The sequence below is a fragment of the Periplaneta americana genome, chromosome 2, assembly GCF_040183065.1.
Source record: "Periplaneta americana isolate PAMFEO1 chromosome 2, P.americana_PAMFEO1_priV1, whole genome shotgun sequence".
Taxonomy (NCBI): Eukaryota; Metazoa; Arthropoda; class Insecta; order Blattodea; family Blattidae; genus Periplaneta; species Periplaneta americana.
This window is the reverse complement of record NC_091118.1, coordinates 170,289,536-170,310,184: the sequence shown is the minus strand read 5'-3', so window position 1 is coordinate 170,310,184 and position 20,649 is coordinate 170,289,536. Positions and strand designations below refer to the sequence as shown.

Here is a 20,649-nt window from a genome sequence, read left to right as displayed (position 1 = left end):
ATTCAGTTTTGTCAAGAACTTTAAAACGCCTTTTTCTAAGGAGTAATATTTTTTTATTTAATGTGTTTTCTTAAAATTGTTTATACTGGTATTTCCGTCTAATGATTTATCTAAGTTTAAAAAAACAAATATTATAACATATTATAACTTGTTATTGTATTCTATATCATATGTAAACATTTTCGCCAATTGGCATCTTCAGACATAATTGTAATATCTAAATGTTTGTACATAATGAACAATAGGTTACAATGATGTTTAGCAAATACATATGAATAATTAACAATCAAATCAAACAACAATTTAAAATAGAACATATTAAAGCAATGGTTACATTTGGTTAAGCAAGGATAATATAATAATCAAATGTAATCATTGTTTTAATATGTTGTTTCAAATTGTTGTTTGATTGGTAATTATTCATATGTATTTGCTATTGTAATCAAATATTCAATATGTACAAAAATTTAGATATTGCAAATTATGCCTGAAGATTCCAATTGGAGAAAACGTTCGCATATGATATACTGTAGAATAAAATAAATTATTATATTTTATAATATTTGTTTTGTAAAACTTAGATAAGTCATTAGACGGAAATACATATTCAATTAATCAAATATTAATGTGTTTTGCTTGTAAATCGACGATATGCAATGATTGCCCAAATGATGGTATCAGTGGAATCTTTTAATCCGATGCTGACAGGTGGCCATCCTGATTCAGCCCCTGATAAAGCCAGGTCGAGTCCGCATACGAGTAGTCCGACAAATCCCAGGGACCCGGAGCCCTGAGCATTTCCTATATCAGCTTCGGAAACCCTTACCACTCCTAAAACTTTGTCGCAGCTTAGTTTTACTATTGCAGATGATAGATGAAATGGGGGGAGAGATGGAGAGTATTGGTGGAATGATAAAGGAAAACGGGAGTACCCCGAGAAAACCCCTCTATAACGTCTGCTTTGTCCACCACAAATTTCATCACGATCTGGCCGGGGATCAGTACGCTAGCACTTGAACAATAGACGCGGCATTTGTAAATACTTAGTCCTGGCTCCAAAATAATCTTGACAAATAGGAAGGACAAAATGAAATAAATAGTCAAATTTTAGGATACCGTAACTTATGATGATGATGATGATGATGATGATGATGATGATGATGTGGTGGTGAAGATGATTAATATTATGATGATGATTATGGTTATAATAATAATAATAATAATCTTCATATTTCATTATGAAGAGGAAAGTGTGCAAAAATATACTCCGTCTCATAAAATCTGACAGGAAAAGTAAACATTTCCAGCAGAGGAGGAGAGGAGTATAATTGCTATTCAACCAATGGCAAAAGTCTCATTCCATGTTTAGCTTGAAGTTCGGCGGGGGTAGAACGCTTCAGACCGCCCAACTTCAAGTCAAGCGTAGAACGAAACATCTGTCATTGGTTGACTAGCAATTATTATGTGCGGAGGTGCACTCGTATGAGTGACTGATTGGCCGGGATCCGACGGAATAAGCGCATAATCACAAGTGATTTACGCATATTATATATATATATATATATATATATATATATATATATATTTAATGTACCAAGTACATATAAAGTTTCCATGCAGATATGTACGATTTATTTATTTATAGGTTATTTTACGACGCTTTATCAACATCTTAGGTTATTTAGCGTCTGAGTGAGATGAAGGTGATAATGCCGGTGAAATGAGTCCGGGGTCCAGCACCGAAAGTTACCCAGCATTTGCTTATATTGGGCTGAGGGAAAACCCCGGAAAAAACCTCAACCAGGTAACTTGTCCCGACCGGGAATCGAATCCGGGCCGCCTGGTTTCGCGGCCAGACGCGCTAACGTTACTCCACAGGTGTGGACGATATGTACGATGAAAGAGTAGTGGAACGGAGAAAAATTCTCTCCGGCACCGGGATTTGAACCCGGCTTTCAGCTTTACGTGCTAGACGATTCGATCCGACACTGGGATGGGAATCCGGTGTGGTTTAGTGGATAAAGCATGGGCACGTAGAACTGAAAACCGGGGTTAAAATCCCGGTGTCGGAGAGAATTTTTCTCCGTTCCACTACTCTTTCATCGTACGATGACGCAGAATATCTGCATGGAAACTTCATATTACTTGGGTACATTAAAGTAATATATAAAAAATATATATTCAATCTATATATTTTTAATTAGTTATTTTACAACGCTTTTCAACTGATATGGTTATACAGCATCTGAATGCGATGAAGGTGATAATGCCAGCGAAATGAGTGCAGGACCCAGTACCGAAAGTTAACCGGGATTTGATGAAGGATGGGTGGAGGGGGGAAAAATTGTCCCGGCATCGGGACTCGAATCCGGGTTTTCAGCTCTACGTGCTGACGCTGTATCCACTAAGCTACACCGAATTCCAGTTCCGATGCCGGAGGGAATCCTTAAGTTCTATAGGCATCCAACAAGGAAAACTCGGTGCGCAGAAACCAGAGGGCGTGACTGTCTCGCGCAGATGACGTTTGCTCCCGTTTCCAGCATGCTCTCAAGCCTACTGCAGGGGAGTAAGAAGGGTATAGCTTACGCACCGAGATGAGTCCGAGCTGAGTTTTGTTTGTAGGATAGTCTACCTACTGTACTCCAACCACGAGAAAGTCTCCAGGGAATGAAACCAAGGGGGGTGATGCCACAGTCTACTATATACAGTCACGAAGCTTGAGTTTTGAGGACGCTGTGACGGTACTATTTTGCATTGCCTGTAATGAGGAGATATTAGCGATCCTAGTCGTGAGCAATTACCTAATGTTTGCATATTTACTACGTATTGAGCTTCGCGACTGTATATACTAGACTGTGGTGATGCTGTGAATGAATGTTGATGTCATAAGCAAAGCTCGGAACTTGGGGACTTGTGTCATTGCACGTGGCTAAACGACCGGACTTCAATGTCAACAAACTCCCGCTTCCCGCACGGAGGTACTGTCAGGTCTGCTAGAAAAGTGGTCACTGGCTGGAACAACATATTGATAGTATTATGGTAGGTCGAAACACGTAATTTTATAGCATGTATAATAAAAATAAACATCAGCAATATATCAAATTTACTGTTCTGCTCTGTATATTTTATTACAGTGTATGACTACGAACATTCGAAGATTTTCGAACCCATAACTTCTTCGGCTGTTAGTTAAACATGATTTGAAACGAGAAAAACTTATTTCCACGGCACATGAAATGATGGGAGCAAATTTAAAATAAATGTTTTAACTGTCACTGTTTTTTGTTCGATTTTCAGCAGTTGCTAGCTGATCTCATATCTGAGAAAGATAAGCATATCCAAAATGTTTCTCGAAAATAGTTTTCAATTAATGTGTCACTACTAGGGCAGGTCCCTCTGCGACTTGATCCATGGCTATGGACAAATTTTTCACCAATTTAAAGGACTGCAATGTCTTTCAATGAATGCCGTTTCCAGCCTTTAGTTTGTGTGTGGCACAACTTACAAGATATAAGCTCTCCATTCGAAGAAAATAATGTCTCTCCTCCGAATTACTCCTCGAAATTCTGTACCTAAAATTTAAAAAATGTATTTTCAAACTTCTATAATACCCATTCGAATAACACGTATTTTCTAATTCCTCTAACAGACCATTTATTTGTAATTCTCTGATTGTCATTGGCTTCAACATGACACAGTTTCCTCGTCCGTAGATGTGACCACTTTCTTAGTACCTAGACTGTCCTTGAGCGCTTACAGTGCGAGCTTTGTGTACGTTGTACCTGTAACCTTACCATGAACACGACACACAAATCCCCAAGTTCCGAGCTTTGGTCATAAGGTCACACACGTCGGTACTCAAATCTCTATTGGCTATCTCTCAAAGCACAAACCATAACACATTTTTATACTACCTTAGTTACAAAATTAGATCACTGTTAATCTTTTGGCCTTTTAATCCCTCCATAGAGGAAATAACATATGGAGGAGAGCGCATGATTTTTAAACTGACGTTATAACTAATATTATCTATCTACTTCGCTCCAACAGATGACGCAATAGTAAGCACATTCCTTTCACGGTTTATCTCCTGGTTGGAGAACAGTATACCTCTTAGTTTCCCTTTAGTGGCCAACCCTCATGCACTGCATCACAGATGTGTGATAGTGGCACAATGTCCAACACACTATGTGCAGAGGTGTACTCATTACGAGTGACTAAGTGGCCGGGATCCTTCATCATATGGCGATGCAGAATTCCTGCACGGAAAAAATGTCATATGTACTTCGGTACATCACAATAATATAACCAGGATTTGCTCATAATGGCGTAGGATCCTGGATTCATTTCGCTGGCATTATCACCTTCATCTCACAATGAATGTAAGATGACGGAGAATTATCTAAAATGTCCCTCTATACCAGAATATTCGCCAATGCTATTTCTAAGATAGATTTTAAGTCCACCGCTGTGGAGTAACGGTTAGCATGTCTGACCGTGGAACGAGCGGGCCCGGGTTGAAATCCTGATTGGGACAAGTTATTTGGTTGAGGATTTTTCGGAGTTTTTTTGGCCAGAGGAGGTATTATACAGAACGTCTCGAAAACACCTTCCAAATTATTGCAGAAAGCAACCCTTCAGGCAGTGTCAGGTAATCTATGGCGAATCCTAGACCTCATCTCGCTATCACCAATCCCATCGACGATAAATAACCTCGTAGTTGATACAGCGTCGTTAAATAATCAAGTAAAAATAAACCTTAATTGAATGAAACTTTCATTACCCCTGATATTCCTTAAAAATACATAGAAACATCTGTTAAAAGGCTTTAGAGTACGAGATATTTCAAACCCCATTAGGTAGCTGATTTTCCTTACATTTATTTATGTCATCTTTCTCTTCCTGGCTATGATTTAAGACGTGTCAATTCCTGGCGTTTAACAGTTCGTTGGTACATAATATTCAATCAGTTTTTCTACAACATTATAATTAAATGAATAACTAATAAAGAGTTACCCTCATCTAAAGATTAAGAAGATTAAAATTGAGATAAAACCTAATAATTTTATCCTTCTAGGGAGAAGATCTAAAATTATCTATATTCATGCACGTACAGAAGAATTATAGAAACATATACTTAGTGGTCAGTAATAATAATAATAATAATAATAATAATCATAATCATAATAATACATTATTCAGCATGACAATTAATGTTTATATATACTTCTAATTGAACCGTTGAGCAAAGTAAATATATTACATTTTGTCCGACAGAACAACAAAGAAGTTCTATTTCTCATTTTTTACGAAACCACCTTTTACTGCTTGTTGAGAGAGAGTTTGTAGAGCGATATGATACCGCCACTGCTTGCCTTCAGTACGTGAATGAAAAAAACAGCAATGTACAGTACAGGAAACTCCTCGTACCCGTTTGAATGTCTGTGATTACACAATGTAATCACGACACCCGCTTTGGTCACCGCTGGTCTACAGGTAGTGCATATTAAGTATGCGAATTTTTATTTCTAAAGATTCAATAGATACGCCCTTGATTTTGTTTTGTAGAGCATGAACTATGAACAAGATACACAGTTATACACATCATGGTCTGCTCTTGGATAACATGAACTTCAACTATATATTCTAAAGCTATTATTTTTTTTATTCATGAGTGGCGACAAAAGAGGCGAAACTATCGAAGGATATTATTAGCTGTTTCTCTTTAAACGCAAGTTTCACATTCAGCTACACCTGAATTCAAGCCAGTCAGGAGGTACAGGGACATAATTTTATTTTTACTTCAATTTTTTTTATTGTACCCGAGTTTTTTAATGTACTTCACTCCCACCCCTTCTACTAACGAAGTTCCAACTGTCCTCCACACAGAACCAAGGCCGCAGTACTGAGTTAGTGATTATAGTACGTTTCAGAAATATGTTCGCGTTTTCCAGTGACGAAAACTTCCAATATTGAATCATATTTTCGCACAGGTACTGTCATCCGTTTGCCTAAGTCGCATCCCGATTTCCCCCACCTGCTTCTGCTCGCTGTAAAGACTAGTGGCTGGGCTTTCTTAGCTCTTTTCTGAAAACATTAATTTCTGTTAGGAATTAATTGGACGTCTACCTAATGTTATGCAGCTGTTTGAAATAACTTAAATAAAGGGGCCTCGTTAAGTAATTAACTATCACGTGATTCCCCCCTTTCTACGATCCTGCGACATAACCACTTGGACGGACAGTATATAGCATGTCTGAGTAATTTTGTCTGTGCGGGTCGGGCAGAAGTGAAGACTGAATTTACAGTACGTAAGGTACTCTTTTACAGAGTAGGTACAGAATTATTTCAACATGACTTTCTAAGTATGAAGGACGAAACTGGTAATTGGAATTAGATGCAATAGTCTATAGTCTATAGTGGGATAATAGGCACAAAAGAACTGAAGCCTGTATCGAAATGAACGGCCACCATTTTCAAAAATGTGTTTAAATATCCATATTACGATTATTTTTCATTTTAACTTCATTCTCTATATCGTACGCTAATGTGGTGTAGACAATATAATATACACTGCATAATGAATACGTTCACATGGATAACTCAGTTCGTGAGTAAAAACCCTTATTGTTAATACTGTACTGTATTTTGATTAAACAAAACCTAATGAAAATTATCACACTCAAAATCGCGATACTTCCTACTTTACGTAAATGGATTAACTACTTTCCTTCCCTCCTGTACTTAGTGAAGTGATTTGTTTGTATTTTATGCCAGTATCATCGAACTCCAGTCGTGGAAGGAGTAGCAAACGGTGTTTCCGGGTCTCAATCATTAATTCAAAGGTATAGCCAGGTTAATATTAAAAATGTTAATAAAAATAAAATGATGTCCCTGTACATTTCTGAACATTAACTAGTATAAATTAACCTGAAGAAAAGAATATGTTTAATTCAGTGGACTGTCGGCAGTGAAACAAAACTAAACAACGTTGTGCATGATCATTTTATGTTGTTCACGTGTTTGAGACATTTGACAGTCCATTTAACAAAGCGCTTCAGCAGTCCGTGCTGTATAGTTTGTGAAGGATTACAGTAGCATTGTTTGTTTTGCACAAAATATTACCGACGAAGCCGATAGAGTAGCGTTTACAATTCGTTATCCCCGATGCAGAATATAGTTATGTATCTGTTTACATATCGTTATTTCCTATAAAAGTGCTTCTGTGGCACAAACAGTTTCATAAAATGAAATGAAACATGCATTAGCTATTTTAATTTAGTCAGGAAATGAAGTTTCTATGTGAAGTCATTAAGGACTCGTTATTTTTTTCAATATGTAGTTGGTGAGAAATTACATCAAATTACTGCAACGTAAAAGTTCAATTGTACGGAACTAAAATGAAAACAAGACAAGAAAATTGCAACGAAAATTAAATATGCATCTATTTGCATTGCGAATGTGTTCATCCCCGTTGGTTGGAGGGTTAATATTGTTAGAATTAAATCCGTCACCAGTGGGTGAATTTTGAAACTAAGAGGAAAAAGACACCTCTAATTAAAATCTACTAAGTTTCTAGTCTGAGAGCAGGAACCATTTCTCACTCATATTAGAATATTGAAGTCTTTTAGTCTTAACTCTCTCCTATCCCATTATAAGAATAAACTAAACCCGGCCTGATAAATTATGTGACATCTGGAAAGAAGTTACGAACAGTAAACGAAGGTTTTAATTGAACAATTATGAGAAGAAGTCGAAAGACGAATTAATTAAACAAATCAACAAACAAATCGAATTAACAGACCGATAAGAATAAACAGATAAATAAACAAACAAATCAAACAAACAAATATTGAAGACGAATTAATTAACAAATCAACAAACAAATCGAATTAACAGACCGATAAAAATAAACAGATAAATAAACAAACAAATCAAACAAACAAATATTGAAGACAAACTAATGAATTAATCCGAAAAACAATCCGATTAGTCCAACAGAAGAACGGGCGATTCCAATCGAGATAAAGACTAACAGACAGAAAAGCGAAAAAGGAAAAATACAGGACGTCATAAAGACATAAAAACAGGCACATAGATCTACACTTCGTTCAATCAAGTCTGACAGGAGATGTAAACATTTCTGGCAGAGCGGGAGAGAGTAGAGGGAACCCAAGAGGTGGAACTTAAACTGAGACGATTCGACCCGGCACCGGGATGGGAATCCGGTGTGGCTTAGTGGCTAAACCATCAGCACGTAGAGCTGAAAACCCGGGTTCAAAACCCGGTGCCGGAGAGAATTTTTCTCCGTTCCACTAATCTTTCATCATATAGATTTAAAATAAAATTTGACTTTTGTTGCCACTGAACTATATGCGTTCGGAGTTCAATGTAAAAAGGGGGAAAATACATTTCTAGAAGGAAAATTTAGTGCTGAATACCCCTCAATTTAACACTGGAAGTGATCTACATTACATTACATTACATTACATTACTAAATATTTATTTTGTGGAAATTTCTTTGTTACTGTAAAACCTTACTACCCTTAGAAGAGGACAAACACTGTAGAGACAAAATTGATGAGATACTTCTTAACCCGCTTTCAAGACTAACTTCCATCATTAATATTTTCGATGGTAGCAACGCAAAGCGAATGAAGCCGTTCCAGTCCAAACTATTTAAGATTTCATTCAAACTTACATTAAGCATTATGACGTAAATGTTAGCTACGCAACAATTAACAAAAAAGAGGCGGTTACAATAAAGGGTTTTCAACCTTCTAGCCGCCAATCGCAACTGCAGGGATTTTGTAATAAAAAAGGGGGACTCTGCCAGCTAGCGCAGTAAGCGATTTTCAACCACATTACATTACGTCCCATCCATCAATGTCCTGTGACTCCTACTACAAGCGTTCAGGATTAAGATTGCAGAGTTTAAGTGTAGGCCTAATTCAGTTACAACCAAATACTTTTATTCTCTCCATTACATAGCACATTGAAGACATACAATATATTGTCTAAATTAATTACTGAAATGAAATTCGAATTTCAACAAAATATCCCGAGTGCCCTTCGAACTAACGAAGCAGCAATTTAACAATGCTCAATCGAAGATGCTCATTGTGATTTTTCTGCATAGTAGATACATTTACAAAACTAGTAAGCTTCCAAGAAGAAAAGTTTAATCGTTGGCATTCTCAGAATTCAACATTGCATAATATGATCTACATTGCATTAAAAATTATTTCCAGGATATTTTCTGCTTAATGTCAAACACTGATGATATAAAAAAAGAGGACAAGAGACCTTAGAAACAATAATTCTGTGGTTCTGTGGGCATACAATTTTTGGTGAAAATGAGATTTTGCAATATGTTGTGCATCTTGATGGTATCTTTGCGTGGAAAAATATGGCATTATTTTTCTCTCTATCCCGTTGTTATGAAACACGATTACTATCAATTTATACGGTTGTTCAAATTTTAAATGCTCTCTCCTGAAAAAACAGCCAGAAATGCGTATCACATTTTACCTTGGAGCCAGAGAATTATGGATAAGATGCTTTTAATCTTGCTCAGGATAGGGGCCGATGACGAGCTTATGTGAGGGCGGCAATGAAACTCCGGATTCCTTAAAAACCATTTGTAAGTAACCAAGTATGTTTTGAGATAATAAGTGATTCAACGAGTTTTAGTTTTGCACATTTAGAGGACAAAACTAAAGTTCTTTAAATCATTTTAATCATAATGCACTGCTCTCTTAAACTGACTGAGCATATCGGAAATTAAATCAATGATTTTCCTGAAACACACTATTGACTCAAGAAAACTCAGGAAAATTTTGCGCTTTGAAGAATTTAATAAATGGTGTCAACTGCCACAGAAAGGTAAAGGAGTCAGCTTGTACCAAGACTTCACTCCCGCAAACAGCTGGGTCAGACATCATACAGGCCTTTCTAGCTCCGAGTACAGAGATGCGCTGAAGATGACCGTTAATGTTGCTCCTGTACGAGCTGTTCCAGGCAGAACTCAAGACAATAACCACTGTAGGCGATGCCACAGTGAGGATGAAACTTTGGCTCATGTCTTGGGTTCATGACCATTTGGCGAAACTCTTCGTAACAGCAGACATCACAAAATCAGGTCTGTAATCGCAACATGCCTTACGTCCAATGGCTACACTACCTATGAAGAAGTCCATGGAATAGCGGATACTGGAAGTCATTGGCGTATTGATATTATAACATTTAAACCTGGAGAGACAAAAGGTTATATTCTGGATCCGACCATCAAATTCGAGACGCATCAGAATCAACCTGAGGAAGTTAATCTAGAGAAAAGGAGAATTTATGAACTCACTATCCCTTATTACAAAACATCATATAAACTCAGGGATATAGAAGTCATCGGATTAATGATGGGCGCTAGAGGGACCATAACAAAACAATTTGTGTCATTCTGTCATAAATTTGGAGTCCCAACAACAACACTTAAGGAAATTTCTATTATAGCTTTGAATAGTTCTCTGCAGATTTTTTAGTAGATTATTTTACGACGCTTTATCAACAGCTTTGGTTATTTAGCGTCTGAATGAGATGAAGGTGATAATGCCGGTGAAATAAGTCCGGGGTCCAGCACCGAAAGTTACCTATCATTTGCTCATATTGGGTTGAGGGAAAACCCCGGAAAAAACCTCAATCAGGTAACTTGCCCCGACCGGGAAATGCAGATTTTACGGCGACATTTCAATTTCAATTCAAATTACAGTTGCATTTTCTCAGTCCATTTTTTTATCTGTAGTTTTATAAATTTTCATTATGTGAAATATTATCTATTGCAAATTTTATTTTCTTGTATAAACAAATTCAATGTAAGACATTTTTAATGTCATTTTAAAAGTTACTGTTTAACATTTTTTGTCTTTGGCAACCTCACCAAGTTGAGGAAGATTTATTTATTTATTTATTTATTTATTTATTTATTTATTTATTTATTTATTTATTTATTTATTTATTTATTTATTTATTTATTTATTTATTTATTTATTTATTTATTTATTTATTTATTTATTTATTTATTTATTTATTTATTTATTTATTTATTTATTTATTCATTTATTCATTCATTCATTCATTCATTCATTCATTCATTCATTTATTTATTTATTTATTTATTTCATATAAAACAATTTTAATGTCGGAAAAGAAGCAAAAAGGAGCAAAATTGTATTAAACCATTTTGTTTGAAATATCTCAAAGAATAACCCTCCAAAGTTAATGGCATTGCTTACTGTTGACTATGTATGTGATGGAATAAAAGCAAGACTGACCGTCCCAATACAGCAGCGGTAGTGACTGACTTCACCGGATACAAAATGCGAAGCGAAAAATAATTTTGTTCTCAAACTTATAATGCTCTCTGTTAGTAGATTCATGTATTATGGACTTATTTCACTTGTCAAATTAATACTACTCTTCATGTGGAGAATACGATGACACTACTAAGTCTATTTCGATAAATTCTGATTTTGTACACCACTTGGCGACCAAGCAGCCCATATGAACGTGGGTTTCTAGCGTGGAAAGTCGATATTCACCAGACATTTCATACAAACGTCATTAATAACGGCCTACAATACAAGTTTGTATCAATAATCAGGTACCAGCGGAGCAATATCTTACATGGTATAAGTCAATTATCCTATCACACACATTATCAGCAAGTTTTACCCAAACCCTTGTCAGTCTGCAATCTAATTACGTCACTGCGTTTATACCCGTATTAGATCAAATTCAACTTTGAACTTAACGTAGTCAAATCCAATGAATGTCATATAAATAATTCAGGGCTGACCAAGATATCTAAAATTAATGTTAGTAGATGAAGTACAAAGTTCCTAGCTCTGAACATTAGACGTCAACTAGTGAAGTCGTGGTGGACAAATTACGTGGCCTCCAAATTCTCCAAACTTGACACTACTCCATTTGCTCGTCTGAAAAAGATACGTACATATGCAGTAAGCTAAGGATATAGAGATATTGATGACTAGGGACCGGATTTTTATGTAACATCAAGGTGTGAAATAAGTACATATTTATGTAAGAAAAATAAGTTGAATATGTACCAAAATATGTAAAATCATGAAAATATTTAATATCAATATATGGCAGGTATAGGATAGGTAAGAATCTCCAGTTGTGATTTCATAGAGCACCCGACTTTTTTACCGCATACTCTACACATTGCAATTTTTCCATCTGTAGTGAAACCTTCGACCATCGCAATCCATGATTTTATTTTTGTCGTTAGGATTGAAGATACAGGGACCTTTTTAGTTAGTTAAAAGCAGTAGATAAACTCACTTGCACTTTATACTGTAAGTACTAAAACTAGAGAACTGAGTGAAATGAATGACACAACAGTACTGCAAGCACTGTTTCGCTTTACTGGATTAGGAGAAAATAAGAGGAGATGTGAGACACATACATTTTAGCTTCTCTCTGTAAGAAACAAAGTACCTACTAAAACCTCAAACTATAGGCATTTAATAACTGTTGTTTGCCTGGAACTAAGGACGTTGTGTTTCGTGCCGAAATATATCTTTTCTTGGGTAGGTAAAAAGGTTTTTTTTTTTAAATCTGTGTATTTCAAATTGTAAACTTCCCTAACGGAAGTTTTTTTTTTTTTCCTTTTAGAGAAGTAAAAATGAATAAACCCCCTAAATATGTAGATTTATGTAACATCAAGCCATAATATGTAATGTGGGGTAAATATGTGAAATATGTAGGTAGTATCAAATTTGATTATATTAATGGTAATTACAAGATTCGCAAAGATTTATATATGGTTAGGTTGAATGGAAAATAATATGTAATTACATAAAAATCCGGTCCCTATTGATGACTCGAAGCAAAATTCTCTCAACTTTTGAAAATTATCCTGAGATTTACAGTAAAATGACACATAGGAGGAATTAACCTCTCTATATGAATTGTGTTTGTATTGCACAATGGTGGGCACGTTGAGGTTTAATGTTGTCAAAACTCCCATCCTTCTGGAACGCAGTTACAAATTGCTGAAAAACAAATGTTAACCGTTCTCACGTCACACAGGCATGACCAGGCGGGGCAACTCTAGTCTGCACACGAAGTGTTATAGTGACGTAGAATATCTTTTAAGTGTGTGCCTGCATGCTATTCTGAGATTCTACGTCACTGTTGCACTTCGTTCAAGGTAAATCTGCCCCGGCTGGGCATGCTTGTGTTACAGCGTTCTTATTTCATGCCTTCTCAAACGGATCACCCTGTAATGAAGATTTCAATCGTACAAACCGAAGTCCGTTAAGCATTACGACAATTAATCGATACATTGTAAACATAAGATCGCATATCACATTAGTTTTATAGTTAGCACATCTGTCTTGTATCCGGGAGATGCAGAGTTCGATTCCAAGGATAGACTATCCTGAATCGGATTTTTTTTATAATTTCCCAGGTCCCTTCTGATAAATTTCGTATCAAACACAAAGAACCGCAATCCATTTCCAACTCAATCTTATAACCAGAATAACCTTTAATCATCTCCCTTCGACATATTAGTTATCTTCAGCGACAGACTGACCACCTGTCCAATAATAAGAGTTTACTAAATGGCCGAAGACACCGCGGTATTTAGAAAGACAGGAGCTGTATGTATGAGGCAAACAACATAAAACGCGAAAACGCTCATAAAAATGAATAGTGGATCCCGTAGGAGAGGAGGATGTGATAACGTGACATGGCAGACTCCTACGGGTGGATGTACAATATCAGAAGCCACTAAGAGACTCAAATATTTCCCCAGTGGTCACCAGAATTTCAGACCAACGAATAACACTACCGAGTCTCGCCTACTGAATGCCTCCGACTAGCACCAGTACTTGGTAGTGAGAAGTGTTATACGGATAGAAAGTTATTACCTAGTTGCCCATCTTCATCTGGTCATCACCTGAGATTTACGTACTCTGTTTTATTTTTGAAAATGTGAAACGTGAAGGTGAAAATGAGAAATGAAGTTTATGTTGGAAACTATCTTATTGATCACAAGCATTACGCCTACTTCAGTTTGCACCGGGATCGGGAAAAAAAAAAAAAAAGATAAATCCTCGCTCTAGCAGTAAATTGCCGCAGAGACTATACATACAACGAAGTACTGATAATTTAACTGCGACATAACGAATATAATAGATATTCAAGAAAGTGACTGTGACGAATTTGAGCAGAATAAAGAAACTTGATTCAATCTCTGGTGTATGTAACCGCAGATAAAATTTCGACTTTCATGTGTAACAGTGAAAACTAACCTTTCTTTGACAGGAATTTGAGGTCAGCGTCTTGTATTTGGTTTTTATTCTCTTAAGCAGTAATCCTGAACATTGCTCAATACTTTACCACACAGTGTTGTCATTTGTGAATGTCTAAATGTTGGTTAAATAAATCTTCCCGAGTTCGAAATAGACCAAATTATCTAAGTTTTAAAACGAAACAAGACTAAATTTAAACATGTCTATTAGTGATATCTGGTTGTGCTAATTTACGGCGTTATATATGTCAACAATGATGATGTTGAAACGTGTAGGCCTATTCAGGTTTCTGCCCAGCGACAGTCCCCATATATTTTAATTTATGTTTTAAAAGAGTGTTTAATTAATAAAACAGGACATTCGAAATCACACTCGCTTTTATACAATTTTCCGGTCTCTAAACACTCAGGAAACTTTTTGTTCATGGAAAATTCCCCGAGAGCCGTACTCAGAAATCGAACCCAGGACCACGAAGTCTGGAAGCAAGAATACGTATGTATAGAGCTATCTACATAAAACCGAAAATAGAGATAGTACAGAAACAATGCTATATTTTATAAGGTTATTAATATTTCACTTCTGACTTTGTGACAGTAAGAATTTTGCTCTGAACAGATCGAGGGAAAAATAATTTAAATTGTTGAGACGAGATTTTTAAGACTAATTGGGGACTATAGGCCTACCATATTCTGTAAATTAAATTACCATTTCTGTAACCACGACATCAGAAATTAATTGAATAGTTTAATATGAAAAATAGACAAATCTAAACAAAAATTATTTCAACAAATAAGTAAGAAACAATGGATTCCTTTACGCTTGCCAAACAATATTAACCAAAAGGTCGACATATAGTTAGTTGTCCTAGGCTACGTTAGAAAGATAGTCTTAATAACGGAAAACGCTTATGACATAGTCTATACTTGCGGTGGAAGAACGGAAAGATGAAACTTCGGTTTATAGCAATGTGTTGAAACTTAATATCTCTGATGACATTTCCGAAGAGAATTGTACCACAGTCTAGTATATACAGTCACGAAGCTCAATACGTAGTAAATATGCATCCATGGATAGTTGCTAACCACTAGGATCGCTACCTATCGCCTCAGTATATATAATGAGAAATAGTACCAGGACAGTCTATTGTTCCTAGTACCCTCATACACTCAAGCTTCGTGACTGTATGTACTAGACTGTGGTTGTATTGTCCAAAACATGAAGTTTCTCCTACCTGTGGGTTCGTTAAGCCTTCCAGGATCCAATAAAATAGAGTAACCTTTAAATACTGAACCTGCAAGTAGTTTTCAAACGACTATCTCAGAATACGATTAAAAGTCCAACAATATTTTCTTATAATAAAAATTATCGCGAATGACAAAAATTTCATAGCGGATAATAAAATTATCATCCGGGTATGTTCTTATCCTGTGTTTGCTCTGGGTTGCTTTACATGTGAGTAGTGAATATTCGTCATGTTCTATTCACGTGACTGAATTTATTTGTTTAAAATTGATCAAAATATTAAGGACAATACTGAGAATTGAGGTAATCCCTAAAGTCAAAATTTTAAAAGGCTTTGTCAATTCAAAATAATTGTAAAGCATTAAATTTAGGCAAGTGTCATTAGATTGGAAGAGAGTGTGAATAAACATCAACTCATTTTGCTACTAGAATTCAGAACGTCATCGTATACAGAAATCTGTAAACCTTCCAGTCTGATAGAATACTAATAATAATCTGCAAATTGAAAGAAAGATCAAGTAAGAGAAAATAAAGCTAAATTAGTGACGGCTCTCTGATTAAAAAATGTTACGTGCTAAAGTAATTGAAATGAAATACATCGCTCTCAAAATGTTTTCTTGAATATTCAGTAAAAATTGATATATATATATATATATATATATATATATATATATATATATATATATAAAGTTGTCGATACAATAGTAGTTGTATACCTACAATGAGCTATTTTTTAAGTGAAACTTCTTTAGACTGAATATGAGTCGAAAGCTGTGCAACAACATTCTCTAGCGAACGTTTTAAGAGACCTTTGCTTGTTTTTGCTATGAGATTGTATATACGTTGCTATGTTATAAAATAAATACATTTGCTGAGGATTTCAGTTTTCTAAGATTTTACACAAATTAGTGCATAAATTAGTGCAAGTGGAGCGGTCTTCTGTGCAGTTGTAAGTCGAAACCAATGAGCAAAATGGCATTGTTGAAAAGCTTTTTGGTGGAAAATAATAAGCTGAAATCAGGGACTGAACGAACGAGAGGATGGCTTGAAAGAAAGCGTGCAAATAAATGAACGCCGAAAATTGAGCCAAAAAAGAGTAGACTGGAACGAGTGCGAGAATGTAAGTCAAGGAAAAAGGCATTTTCTAACCTCTTTTCTGAAGTTCAGTTACAAAGTGTCAACGATTTAGTGAATGTTCCTACATCACGGATAATCAACGAGTGCAATGCGTGATTCAACTGGTCTGAATGATTTAGAATTAAATCGTAGTTTACCGTATAGACGCTTTAGATAAAGTAACAGTACTCACAAAATATTTGAAAAAACAATTTATAAGCAATCAGTTTGTTTTTTATGTTTCATATATAAGTTATTTCAACTATCAGAAACAAATTTAAGACCTAACATTCTAAATATGCTAAGTGTAAATTTTTCAAATTTCGTTTTATTCAATCTAAGGGAGGAACATTCATATCAGAATATCATGTACTAAGCTGTCTTTGTCGTAGCTCAACTGTAAATGACAAATTCGTGCGCCAAAAGACGGTGTTGTAGTTATCTCAACATGCATTGTGCAGTGTTTGTTTCATCAATATCTCATAAAGTTGTTTCTGGCACTTAATAAATTTAGAATGTTAGGTCCTAAATTGTTTTACTTTTAAATTCTGAACAGTAATGACAATGAAAATGTTAAAGTTAACTCCAATTTATTGTCTGCTATTGCATGAACATTTAAAAAGATTACTACGTAGGCCAATTTACAGGTGAACAATTTCCACTTCTACATCTCTTACATTCTACGCTCATTTTTTCTTTAATTTTTTTAAATCTCAGTTTTAGACTTAAGAGATACATTAAGAATGCCGCATTATAATAAAATAACCGAAGCATTGCATAAAATTGTCCGTCGACTCATGGCTAAAACACAGTCTAGTATATACAGTCACGAAGCTCAATACGTAGTAAATATGCAAACATTAGATAGTTGCTCACCACTAGGATCGCTAATATCGCCTCATTACGGGCAATGCAAAATAGTACTGGCATAGTCTATTGTTTCTAGCACCTTCAAAACTCAACATTCGTGACTGTATATAGTAGACTGTGGCTAAAATATCGGTAGCACAAAAAACCGGCCGGTGCTCCGTGGAACATTGGTAATTGAATGAAACATGCGAATAAATGTAAACTAAATTTAATTCTTTCTGTCATGTGTCAGAAAAGACGTTAGTACCAAGGTTCCTAAAACTTAGCAGAGATCATAGTAATAATTTTCACTTTGTTATGTATGTTATTAATATGTATATGGATATTCATAAAAAATAAATTATACTCGAACAAGGCCATCAATGTGGTACATAATAAGAATTGACTGAAAAAAAAATTATAGCATTTTATAAACCGTGATACCTCTTTACAAAATAATAAAATATATTTTCTTTCTATTCATCACCTACTGCAAGAAAAAGGAAATCTAATTGAAAACCGAAGTAATGATCTCCTGATAAGAGATAAGTGCGTGAAAGATAAGATAAGAATCAACCTTGTTCACATCGCCTACAACCTATTAAAAAGGAAAGGGGATTATTAGAAGTAACATTCTAAAACCAAGAATATTAGTAAGAAAACAAGTTAGCAATGTGAGTCAAGAGAAGAAAACATCACACCAGGATAAAAAGGAGATCTGGCAGCCAATGTCAAGTCCCACCTCGTCTTGCCGGCTGGTTGTGCTGGAGATTCTGCTGTTCTCCAAGTTCCCGATGGAGCAATGTGAAGGTGCTAGTTCCTTGTTCCTGCTGCAACAGATGGTGCTGGAGGTTCTGTTGTGAAACTATTCCTCCTAGCGTTAATTCTACGACCTCTTCAGCGGGGAAGATGACGTACATTCTCTTTTCACCCCCCTCATGGTGCTCATCCACAAGGGGAAATACTTTTTTTGTAATGGGGGAGGGTTAGCTGCAACAGGTACAGGATCTGGTTGTGATATTATTCCGCGGATATCAAAACCACACACACGCAAAAAAACAAACAAAAATTATTTCGGGTGTTCAAAACGGATATCTTCAGGTAATTCACACGACGATTTGTTTTCGGTGTAGGAAGAAACATACGGTGCCGGTTCTTGTGTCTTCAAATATTACGACAAACTTTCCCAGGAAGAGGGTTAAACTGGAGAAAAATTCTAATTCAAATCCACAATTATTTTTTCTCTTTTCTTGAAGGCTTCTTTGCTGTGTTGTTACGCTGGAACTTCTCTAATATATTTTCAACAATGTTGCAAGCGAGAAAAGTTTTATCAGCTGTTTAGTTCAAATTTATTGGTATACAAACGCACAAAAATTGTCGTCTCATAAAAATATCGATTACTTTGTTACCAAAATATGCTCACTAATTTATTACATTTCTTGTTAATTGTCAATTGCAAAAATAAGTTCTATTTTATTCTTACATCTGTCTCTCTCTTCCTCACATATCAATATCAAATTCCATCTTTGTCTTCAAAAATTCAACTCTAAATTTTTTTCACAATTAACCGTACATATTCTCACTCGCCTTCGGAACTTGATTCGCTCCAAAAGAATCCTTGCACGAAGAGTCATTTAAACCGCACGATTTCATGACCTGAAATAACGACCAGAATGATCACTATGATAATATACTAAAATAATTTCCGGCAACAGGTAGGGGAGGAAGGGTTAACACACGCACATATATATGTTCCAATTTTCAATCCCAGTCGTTCGTTCCAGACTTGCTTCTTGTTATAACTTTCTCAGCCCGGAATCTCATGTTTCATGCATGGATCTGAACAATCTTCTTCGTCTCCTACCATCGTGACATTCACTCTGAATAAAAAAAGTCTATATAATCTCACTGATAAAGTTATTACAAATAAAAAAATCAAGATTTCTATATGTGCCTTTCTTTTTCTTTGAAAACAAATTTGTTTTAGAATCCGAATTACTTTTCGCAGTAATTTTTGTAATTAATGGGTAAACAGTTACAAAAATTTCCTTAATCTTTCAGCCCAAATTCGCGACTTTCTCCCTGTGAGTACACAACTCTAGTGAGAACGTTCCCCGGAGTTTCATGACTAGACTCTATGCTTATAATTACTTTCTTTTTTATATTGCAGTGAAAATTAAGTTAGGGAATTGCTTTCCTGTGTTGTGGGAAGTGAAATTCCTTCAGGGTTTTGTCGTGTAGGAAAAAGTCAGACGAAGTTAATCCAGTTTGTACTATGCTCAATAAACTAACAAGATTATGGCAAAATCTGCGGTGGTGCCAACTGTAACTTGAGAAAAATATATTTCAAAGCAAACATAGTTGCAGATAATTCAGTTAAAATGTTTACTCTATTCACATTTTTTAAAAATATATAAAAATTTAATTAGAAAGTTTTATTCCTCGATGTGTATAAAAGTTATAAATTGAAATAAACATGCAGGTTAAAAGAAGAAAAGAGAAAAAAGTGAGTGTAACACAAATTATTATTGAACGAACGAAATTCACAGATATTAAATCGCTTCCAGTGTTACGAGATATCGAGATGGAACCGTTAACGTCAATGTAGTGAATTGTGTTGTTAAATGTGTGAATTATAGTAATAAAACCACCCGAAGCAACAAGAGCATGTCGTTATATGATTATGAAATATATTTCAGCAATAAAAACTAATTCCATGCCACGCACAAGTTTTGAAATACCAATAAAAAAGAAAGGCATGCTAGCACCAAAACACCTGAATGTCTTATAACGAAAATAAAGTAACCACAAACTATAACATCGTGGACGCTCAAATATTTACGAACTTGGACGGGCGCGAACTCCGTCACAGCAACAGCAAGCTCCGTTCGAATCGACGCACGTAAGCCGAATGAGCCAGGGTGACGTGCTGTGCCGACGGCCGAGCCCAGCCGAGCGCAGCGTCGGTCAACTTCGGGCTGCACTAAAAAGAAGGCGAGGAGAAAAGCACGAGGATGTTGGTCGTACGATCGAGGCTTGCGTGCGTTACGAACAACAGGGCACTCAAAATGCATTGCTGAAATGTAGCTACAGGGTTTTTCAA

General features: G+C 35.6%; 1 protein-coding gene across 1 annotated transcript in view; it reads right to left on the bottom strand.

The window, feature by feature from the left end:
- The window catches only part of LOC138695207 (uncharacterized), a 35,524-nt gene extending 15,118 nt beyond the window's left edge, over window positions 1-20,406 (bottom strand). Inside the window, exons 1-2 of the mRNA XM_069819667.1 lie at window positions 20,389-20,406; window positions 18,289-19,202 (exon numbers count right to left, since the gene is read on the bottom strand). Coding sequence (XP_069675768.1) covers window positions 18,289-18,466 — 178 coding nt within the window. The 5' untranslated portion in view covers window positions 18,467-19,202; window positions 20,389-20,406. The remainder of the gene's footprint in view (window positions 1-18,288; window positions 19,203-20,388) is intronic.
- Between the last annotated feature and the right edge of the window lie 243 nt (window positions 20,407-20,649).